This window comes from Zeugodacus cucurbitae, chromosome 5 (genome assembly GCF_028554725.1).
Source record: "Zeugodacus cucurbitae isolate PBARC_wt_2022May chromosome 5, idZeuCucr1.2, whole genome shotgun sequence".
Lineage (NCBI taxonomy): Eukaryota > Metazoa > Arthropoda > Insecta > Diptera > Tephritidae > Zeugodacus > Zeugodacus cucurbitae.
In genome coordinates this window covers 27,907,943-27,917,285 of record NC_071670.1, presented here as the reverse complement: position 1 = coordinate 27,917,285, position 9,343 = coordinate 27,907,943, and the positions used below count along the sequence as shown (strand labels likewise).

Genomic DNA, 9,343 nt, shown 5'->3' with positions numbered 1-9,343 from the left:
AATCGTAAATGCAGTACGCACATGTAACTTGTTCTTTATTCAAAAACACTCAATTTTTACTAATACGGACATACAATCATACATAATAACAAATCAATTGCTTTGGTGAAATACAAAACATTTAGTGCATTTATTTCAGTGCTACAACTTTCGCTGTATTAACTCAGATTAAAGGAATGTTATAGGTTTCATTGCATCCTTTGTGTCAGACAGCTTGCGTATTAGTTGTCCTTTTTATTAGAATTACTTGTAGAAGTCATAATTTCCTCAGTCTCAGTATTTTCTTCAATTGCGAGGCCAGTATCAAGCCTGTTCTTGTCCACTGGATAGAGCCAGCGCTGATATAAGTATATAAGGAACACAACATCATCTCGCAGACATGCTACTCTATGCGCAGTAGGCATGGTGATAATGAAAGCAAAGAAATCATCTATGAAAGTGTTAAATGCCTTGTACATAAAAGCTCTCCACGGTAGCGCTGCAACGGATTTCAGCTTATAATTTACAAACAATTGTGGCAACATGAATAGAAAACCAAAGGCATAAACGCCATTAACAAGCGAGTTAAGAGTCCAAGAGTACCAACTTTTATGTGGCTGATATAAGAGTGAATAAATAGCGCCAGCCAAGCATAACGGATATAATAAATAACTCAAATATTTCATGCCTTGCTTATCGAATTCTTCGGTTTTCTTTTCCGCATTTCTGCTTGATTGTTCTTCTTTAAGTTGTTTTCGTTTAATGCCACGCATGCCTATTTCTAATTTTAATATCTTCTTGCACTTCCACAATTCTATAAACATTCCTAGACCAGCCGGAACCAGTACCAGCATTGATGTGTTCTCATCTAGTAAATACATAAAAATAACAATTTGTGAGAATGCTCGCCAAAGTGTTGTGCGCGTTGATAGACCCTCGTATGACTTTTTTCTGCGCCAGAAAATCACATCATTTTTAAAGGAGAGGAAATCAAATAGTATCTAAAAATAAAATTAATATTTAGCACATAATATGAGTTTTAATATTACTAAGCTTACATGCACACTTGCGACGAATATAGTACCGCATAGCAGATATACGTTTGTGTCAGAGAACATACCCTTTACTTCATCAATATCCTTCTTTGAGAAGCCTATAGTTTGCATCATTTGCATGGCATGTTCGACCATAAGCATTAAACGTAGTTTTCCAATGCCAATTGGTTTATAATAAAATGTTATGTTAAATTCGGTGGTATTTCTGGTCACTTGTACCAAATTTTTTAAACGCGTGTTAAAGAAATCTGTTTTAAGGATTGGCATTATTTGACGATTGCGATTTATTTGTATTAGCTTCGCCATTTCAGGCGGAACATCAGCATTTGATAATGATATAGCGTCTGTTAGTAAATTTATGTGAACATGAGACATAATATGTGTAACTGGCTTTCTTTCCTTGGTATTATCATTTGCTTTGCCTGATTTCATATTATCTTTTTTCTCAGCTTGATGTGTATTCGCTTCTCTCTATAAATATTGTATGATTAACGTTTAAATAAACTGTAAAAATGAAATTGTTTGTTTTCACAATTGTGTAACTTACGCTGTCACCAAGCAGATTAAATGCTTCTATTCGCGGCGTAATAAATTCTGTCAACCTGGTTACGTGGATAATCGTAGGGCCATCTCTTCTTAAGGTTCTCCACTCCAGTGGTTCGCCTTCCAAAGCTAAGACAACCTTAAATCAAATTAAAATTGTATGATAATTATGAAATCTTAACAATTTAATTAATTTTACCTGCAAATATAGGCTTCCGTTACGGCGAGTTTTTAATGGTACATCAATTTCGAACTCTTCTAAATAAGAATTTCTATAATCGAATCTTTTAGTACTAAATATTTTAGAAACTTCGTTGGTTATCGGATTTGGGGTGGTGGACGTAAATAATGCTAATTGCATTCGTGGGTTATCACTCAGAAATGATGAATAGCACGGTTGGCCTGAACAATGTAACGTAGTGAACAACTGAGCCATCACCCACATAGAATGGGCTATGTAAGCCATAAAGGCAACGCCCAATATCGTTGTAATTGATGGATAATACATTTTGGTTATATTATTGCATTACTATATATAAACCGGTAAAAAACGTGAAGAGCGTTAAAAAATAATGTTAGCTACACTTTATTTACTTTTTTTGTTATTACTATACAACCAGCCAACTGGGCCGGCGAAAGAAAGTAGCGACGTATTTACCATTCACTCAAAATGCTTCTTCTTAACTAAGCCATTCACAATAATTAACAATGATGCCACAGTGTACCTTTACTTCCTGCTAAAAACGAAAAACTTTAATTTTTGCTAAGTAAATTATCGGTGAAACGGTGATGAACGTGAATTCAATAGTTAATTTTTAGTAGTAACTTATTGAATAAAAATTCACTGGGAACATAGAGTTTTTATTGTGTATATGGTTATGAGAAGACATAAAGAGGCATCCGTTGCGGTGTTGTGACAAATCTTGATCTTTTTCTGACGCTCGACCCCATTAACGCTGCGTAATTGACGAATGACCAACCAATTGCCAACAACGTTTATATTGCAATTTCTTTACCGGATAAAAATCTGGGTCCGTTCCGGTTATTTAGATCTGACTGTCGTGGGAACGGTCGCACTTCGGTGTCGTTCAACGTTTCGATTGTTAGGTGTGGAACTCATTAATATCCTAATTTTCTAGACTATAACATCACATGCCCAACATAAGTTTGGCACCCCTTTAGTTCGACCCGTTAGTACTTTTCCTTGACCTACCGTGAGATGATTTCGACGGCAATTGTCTTACCTCTCATCCAAACATTTTTTATACATATAACAGATACAAAACAACTACTTTTACTTATAATATATGTATTAAATTATAGTAGAGTAGCGTGAGTTGAGCTCTCCACTGACGAATTCGAAGTCCTCCGTTACTTCTTCGTTTCTCCGAACGATTAATGGATTTCAAATATTTGGACTGCTATTAATTTTTTTATGTAATGACCACCACTAATAGACCAATGTGTAATAATAATAATAAATTATCACTTCTCTAACTCGAATCACCAAGCTATAAATATCTTTCAAAAAGCTATAAAATATTAATATATCCACAGTTTCAGTTATTTATTTCGCAAACAGATTCATTTAAATACATTAAAACATGTATTATTTAATTATGTTTGTCGCATTTTCCTATTGTTTGGCTCTTGACGTCTGTATCTCATGCCTTTATTACATGATTTATAATATCATATTTTCTGTTCGCCTCCATACGAATATCGGAACTCCTTTAAAATTATTCCTTGATAGTAAAATTTTACATTTTGTATTATGCCCTGGTCGAAAAGTACGATTTATGGAAGGAAATTTGTATGAAAATTGACTTCTATTGCCAATTTGAGAGTTCGAGTTATGGAGATCTAATCTAATCTGGCCTTGGTCTCGTCGCGGACCTGTCGCTTCTGTGACATTGAGGACGAAACTCCCCTGCACTTACTGCTGGAATGTGCAGCGCTTCATAGAAGCAGGAGCAAAGTTTTAGGATATACCATCCCAACAGAGGGGCGCATCGTTTCGCTAAGTCCTAATACTATCCTGGAATTTTTCAGGGTACTGGGTCTTATGGAGTCGCTGTAGACAATAGACCACTGGTCGTGGTGCTCACCTCAAATTCATTATCTATCTATCTATCTATGGAGATCTTCGACTTATAGAAGTTTTAGTTATGAAAGTTCCACTGTATTACGAAAGCCATTCTAATTCACTTCAACAACCTGTTAACAATCTGGTGCCAATTATAATTTACAAATCCAAAATTTGTTATTGTTATTGTTTTGTGAGAAAAATATTTAATTAATTATGTGGCGTTTCCTTAAATATGATTCACACTTTGTGAAAGATGGAGTATTTAGAACTGTAGCTTCAGATGAATATGTTTGCTTGTGCAATAATTACATAATGCAAATGTATGTAAAAATAATATGTGTGTAGAATTTATTATACCAATATTAAAAAAAAGTGATATATAAGTAATTAATGAGCAAATTTAGATAGGTTAACCATTACGTATGCCTAAGGCTTGCTCCAATTCCGCACGTTTTTGATTCACTTTCGTAAAGAAATAACGAGATACAGCTTCATGGGTCCACGGTTGATAATAAAATTCAGCACGACGTTCTTCTTCTGGATTACCAACGATATCCGTCATCGCCTACATTATACAACAAAAGTACAATTTAGTTAAGTTTATGCATCAAATATTGTACACATACCTTCAAATCCCTTGTTTGGCTAACTATCCAACGGTGTATGAATTTTTGAGGATCTTTTGCAAAACTCAAAAAGAACTCCCGATTGGTTTTCATTTGGTTGATGGTGTCCACCGTCTCGTGAATTTTGGTATCCAACCCCTGGATTTCCTGTTGACTAGCTGTGCTCATTAAAAAGTTATTCATCTGATTTTTAAGTGTGTCATCAACTTCAACGTCTATATCATAACATGCCGTTTGCTTGTTTTCTGCACCGCTCTCTATAAAGTGGTTAATAACAATTGGATCTGGAGGATGCAGTAGGGGATTGAGACGTTGTGGTATCTCAGCAAATTTCATGCGCTGGCATCCAAATATTTGTTCCAAATATTTGTCACAATTTATGTATTCACGCTCATGAGCATCTTGTAATTTATGAGTTTTTATATATTGCCATAGCGCTGAAATGATTACAGGACGAGTCTGTGTATGCACTCCGAGTAGACGTGCTAGTCTTGGGTCCAATTTGAATTGTAGTGGCTGATAATCTAGTAACAGCAAAATTGTACAACGTACGTTCCTGTCACCAGGACGTTTCACTTGGAAACCATCAGTTTCTTGAGTTGTGTGAGTGCGATGCCACTCCACCAAATGATTATCAGGGCCATACAATTCCTTATCCAACTCAATAACCAAAGATTTGAAGAAAGATGAAAACTTCCTTTTTATTTTTGTAGTGGGGTCTCCTTTACCATCTTCTAATAAACGACCTTCCACTCGCAATTCCCATGAAGCTACGGATCCTTCATCACCTTCATTGCTTGGTTCCTTACATGGATAGAATGTATTAGAAATAAATATACGAAGTTTACGCTTTTGTTTCATAGGCCGTTTCAATGCTTCTTGAATATCTAAACGCTTCCTCATAATGGTGGCATCCAGTTTTCGCTCAAACGTAAGTAAATCCATATATGCTTGCGATTCCGGTACTAAATCTCTTACCTTTTGAGGTAAAATTTTATCTGCAAGTTTTTTCTTTTTCTTTGCTGCTACAAAATCTCCTTTACTTTGATTACTATTCATGTTACGAGATTCCGCTGATCGTTTATTTCCACCACCGGAGCCACTTCCTCTCAAACCACTTTGAAAACCCGGTTGCGAGGCCCTAGCATGTAATGGCGGTCCACCTGGTGAATTCGCATTGCTTTGTCCTGGTTGAGCCGGATTTGGATGCAATGGGAATCCACGTTGCTATTAAAATTTATGGAAAATAGACCATAAATATGCAACGAAATATAAATCAATAGAATTGAATACTTACAGGAAAACTGCCACCAGTTGTATATGGCCGCATACCGGAAGTTTGTGGAGGTGGTGCTTGGTATCGGGGTTGTCCGGGAACCGGAGCAGGTCCTGGCTGCCCAGGAGCAAATCTTTGAGACATTTTAAATATAATTAGAGCACACGAAAAACATACACTTTTTACTAGCGTCACGAAAAGTTTTCCAATAAAAATGGCGTAAAACAAAACACCACTGTCACAAGTAACTCACCTCATCCGTGTTGCCAGCTCTTCAAATTCCACATTTAAAGGTCGTGCTTACACCGATAAATTCCTTATGAATAATGATCAGTGTAAGTTGAGGCATTATATTCGTACTGAGATAAAAACAACAAAAAAGCCTACTTATTATTTGATTGGGACAATTCTGATTTCTTTGGCGCCACGATCTGAAGGTATCGTTGGAAAGAGCAAGTCCTCCTGATTAAAAAATATATAGGGTTCTAGGTACCGCAGATTTTCAAGATTTTTGGCTTTAAAAATCAAAATTTCAACAAGCAATTTCACACACTTTAACACATTTTACGCACTTCTTCCACTTCCACTTCAAATTAAAATTTTACATTTATTTAGGGTTTTTAAGCAAAAATTTCTTATTTTAAATATCACTTTTCACTCTAATATTTTCCAAGATTTATGCTGATTTATGCTGGATTTTATTATCCATATTTCTACAAAGCATTCAAAGTTAGTTTGAACTTGATTTAAACTCTTAATAATATTGTAATGGATTTCCAAAATCTTTCGTTTACGCTGAAACCCTACCCTGGGTTCTATCACTGGATTGTCAAATAAAAGTCACATTTTAATGGCTATACACTAATCTTTATTTCTAATTCTTTATAACTTAAGACTTATTACTCTACTCTACAACTCTAACTTATAGCTTGTTTACCACAGTACATACTTGTACATAAAATAAAACTAACTTATCAATAAATAACACTTAATACCACATAAAATTTAATAAATATCCGAAATAATTTAAAATAATTCCAATAATAATGAAAAAATTTATTTTATTTAATAATTATTTAAGTACTGATCATCGGACTTTAAAAGTTTTGTGAAGATTAAATGCTAGCACAACACCCTAATTACCACAATTGTAGCAAAAAAAGCGTAGCACACAACCCAAGTACGCCTCGGTGGTGTGTTAAAAGGTGAAAATTAATGTAAACAAAAAAAGGTTTTCTACTGTATATACTGAGTTGTTTACATTTCACTCGACAACTCTCTCTTTAGAATTGTCCTTACTCGACAATTCTCTTATCAGAACTGTGTCTTGCTGCCAGTCCGGCAGCCCTCATATAGTCGATTGTAAGCGATACATCACCACTCGAACATTCTGGCAACTACGAATATCGATGTCTAGATACATCTAGCAAGTTTTTGATTTTTAAAGCCGAAAATCTCGATAACCCTATATATTTTTTAATCAGGAGGACCTGCTCTTTCCAACTATACCTTCAGATCGTGGCGTCAAAGAAATCGGAATTGTTGATTCTAGTTTATTCTGGTATCTATTTTCGTCACAATATACAATTCGGTGACTCACCTGTTGATAATTGACGTCAATGTGGCAACCCAAGAAGCAAATGTCAAATGGAGTGAATTGTAATTTATTGATAACTATACAACAAAAAGTGGAAACGATATAGAATAGTTTTGAATTCGTTATAAGATTTATGAAATATTTGTTAACCCACATAATCGGTCACAATGGACGAAAGTTGGTTTTGTGAACAAATAAACAATTTAATTATCCAGGAGAATCGCCTGTCCGCATTGTCTGAAATTCGCATGCGTTTGTATGAAATTAGTGATACTTCAGATGTTCAGTTGGAAACGCTAATTACTGACCGTTTACTCAGCGCTCCAGAGTTTATGGAATGTTTGAATTGTAAAAATGAGGCCAAGGAGCAATGTGAACTTGCAGCTGATATATTATCAATATGTATGTCACACATGAGCTTTGAACAAAACACTTTACCGACCATTTTGGAGTGGACGCTAACGCATCCACGATCTGAAATAAAATCGATTGTTTTCAACACAATTTTAAAGCAGTTGGAGAGACAGCGAAACAACAAGAAACCTGTTCAAATATCTACCGAACTTCTCATACACATTTTAAATGGATTGAAAGAAGAGGACTGTAAAGTTGGAGTTCCAGCAATTGGAATATTAACTATAGTTCTGGAACAACATATTAATGAAGAAGGCATTAAAAATAAATTATTAAATATGTTGACAAGTGATGAAATTATTAAATGTCGTGTATATGAACTTGGTGTAAATCTTGCAAAGCAATCGGCAACTATGCTACAGCAAGTTGAATTTCTGCTCGATCGTGCTTTGTCAGAGCTTGATAATGATGATGTACTATTTCAAGTAAATATTCTGGAAATACTTGTTGCACTTGCAGAACAAAATCATGGATTACTATATCTAGAAAATAGACAAGTTTTCGAATTAATAAGCAGACGAGTGGAAAATGTTGACCAAAACCCAATAGATCAATTACTTATTCCAGGCATAATGAAATTTTTTGGCAAAACCGCTTCAGTGCAACCTCAGAAAGTAATTGTTGATTATCCTCATATGATACAATGTCTATTTGAGAGCATTCTTTCTGGGAACATATCAATATTACCAGCGGCGTTTGATACATTTGGTAAATACTTTTAATTAATATAAAATTAAAGAATTACCTTTTCTATTTTTTGCAAATTCATTAATCTTAATTTTAGCAAATCTCACACAAACAAAACAAGGAAAACAGCTTTTAGATCAAAATTATCCAGTGCTGACTAAGGTAACGTTTGAAGCTTTGGGTTCATATTTGAGAAATCTCTCAACTGATTTGAAAAATCGTGCATTTAACACATTGGAAATGGTTTTCACCACTGACAGTTCTACTGCTGAAATAGAGTAACTGTGGAACGATCTCAATATAAATATTTAAATTATCTTCGTTCATTTTTCAGAGCCCTGCTACAAAAATGGTTCAAGAACTTAGCGGGAGAAGAAAGTATGCAATTTCTGATGGACTACTGCCGAAACCCGTTTCCTGATATCAAAGTTGCTTGTCTAAGCTTCATTAAATCCGTTTGCCTTCATAAATGGGGATTACTGGCGTTAAAAAATACGGCTGGTTTTGTGGAATTTTTGCTTGATCGAAAAATTGAGTTTGACAAAGAAGCGAAATACAAAAAATTTGAGTTAATCAGTCTTTTAGCAGACAGCGATGTTTTTGATATGCAAATCAATTTGCAATTGCGAACTTATGTTAATGAAGGCCCTTACTTCGTGCAAAGTATATTTGATATAGCTACGGAAGGTAATTAATGTATGGGTAAATAAAAACAATATAAAAATATAATTGAAAAATATTTGTTATCTGTCAATCAAAAATGGGAGAAATGGGAAACTTAACACTGAAGTTTGTACTGAATTGCTTGGGAGTGTTGTTAAAGTTAGTTTTGATCAATGCTTTACCAGAAGATCCTTTATATTCTAAATTATTACAATGATCTTGATAATTGATTGATAATTACTTCTCCTAGTCCTTATATACCTAATATAAGGTTAAAATGTTTGACTATAAATGTGTTAACGGTCGATATGTGAAATATAATTTCTTTTGAAAAGTGGACACATAGGTTTGTTTTGCATATTTCTCGCAAACCAAAAGCTATATAAACCAAACTTTCCGCAGTCGTTTCTATTA

General features: G+C 34.5%; 3 protein-coding genes across 3 annotated transcripts; 1 reads left to right on the top strand and 2 right to left on the bottom strand.

The window, feature by feature from the left end:
* Positions 1-18: 18 nt before the first annotated feature.
* On the bottom strand, positions 19-2,261 carry LOC105215387 (lipid scramblase CLPTM1L). Its single transcript, XM_011189275.3, has 4 exons — positions 1,777-2,261; positions 1,582-1,716; positions 1,038-1,505; positions 19-980 (listed from the first exon to the last, which is right to left on the bottom strand). The coding sequence occupies exons 1-4, from the start codon at positions 2,083-2,085 to the stop codon at positions 222-224; spliced, it is 1,671 nt and encodes a 556-aa protein (XP_011187577.1). The 5' UTR covers positions 2,086-2,261; the 3' UTR covers positions 19-221.
* A 1,726-nt stretch (positions 2,262-3,987) lies between these two features.
* Positions 3,988-5,814, bottom strand: LOC105215388 (brahma-associated protein of 60 kDa). The gene is made up of 3 exons (XM_011189276.3): positions 5,590-5,814; positions 4,293-5,519; positions 3,988-4,231 (listed from the first exon to the last, which is right to left on the bottom strand). The coding sequence occupies exons 1-3, from the start codon at positions 5,710-5,712 to the stop codon at positions 4,076-4,078; spliced, it is 1,506 nt and encodes a 501-aa protein (XP_011187578.1). The 5' UTR covers positions 5,713-5,814; the 3' UTR covers positions 3,988-4,075.
* A 1,224-nt stretch (positions 5,815-7,038) lies between these two features.
* Positions 7,039-9,003, top strand: Psmd5_1 (26S proteasome non-ATPase regulatory subunit 5). The gene is made up of 3 exons (XM_011189278.3): positions 7,039-8,287; positions 8,364-8,544; positions 8,601-9,003. The coding sequence occupies exons 1-3, from the start codon at positions 7,333-7,335 to the stop codon at positions 8,959-8,961; spliced, it is 1,497 nt and encodes a 498-aa protein (XP_011187580.1). The 5' UTR covers positions 7,039-7,332; the 3' UTR covers positions 8,962-9,003.
* The last annotated feature ends 340 nt before the right edge of the window (positions 9,004-9,343 follow it).

Coding starts and splice junctions, on each gene's coding strand:
- LOC105215387 (XM_011189275.3), bottom strand. CDS start 2,085: ATGTATTATCCATCAATTACAACGATATTGGGCGTTGCCTTTATGGCT. Junction 1,506..1,581: donor TTAATCTGCTTGGTGACAGC/GTAAGTTACACA, acceptor CAATATTTATAG/AGAGAAGCGAATACACATCA. Junction 981..1,037: donor TATTCGTCGCAAGTGTGCAT/GTAAGCTTAGTA, acceptor TTTTATTTTTAG/ATACTATTTGATTTCCTCTC.
- LOC105215388 (XM_011189276.3), bottom strand. CDS start 5,712: ATGTCTCAAAGATTTGCTCCTGGGCAGCCAGGACCTGCTCCGGTTCCC. Junction 5,520..5,589: donor CAACTGGTGGCAGTTTTCCT/GTAAGTATTCAA, acceptor AAATTTTAATAG/CAACGTGGATTCCCATTGCA. Junction 4,232..4,292: donor GCCAAACAAGGGATTTGAAG/GTATGTGTACAA, acceptor TGTATAATGTAG/GCGATGACGGATATCGTTGG.
- Psmd5_1 (XM_011189278.3), top strand. CDS start 7,333: ATGGACGAAAGTTGGTTTTGTGAACAAATAAACAATTTAATTATCCAG. Junction 8,288..8,363: donor AGCGGCGTTTGATACATTTG/GTAAATACTTTT, acceptor TCTTAATTTTAG/CAAATCTCACACAAACAAAA. Junction 8,545..8,600: donor AGTTCTACTGCTGAAATAGA/GTAACTGTGGAA, acceptor TTCATTTTTCAG/AGCCCTGCTACAAAAATGGT.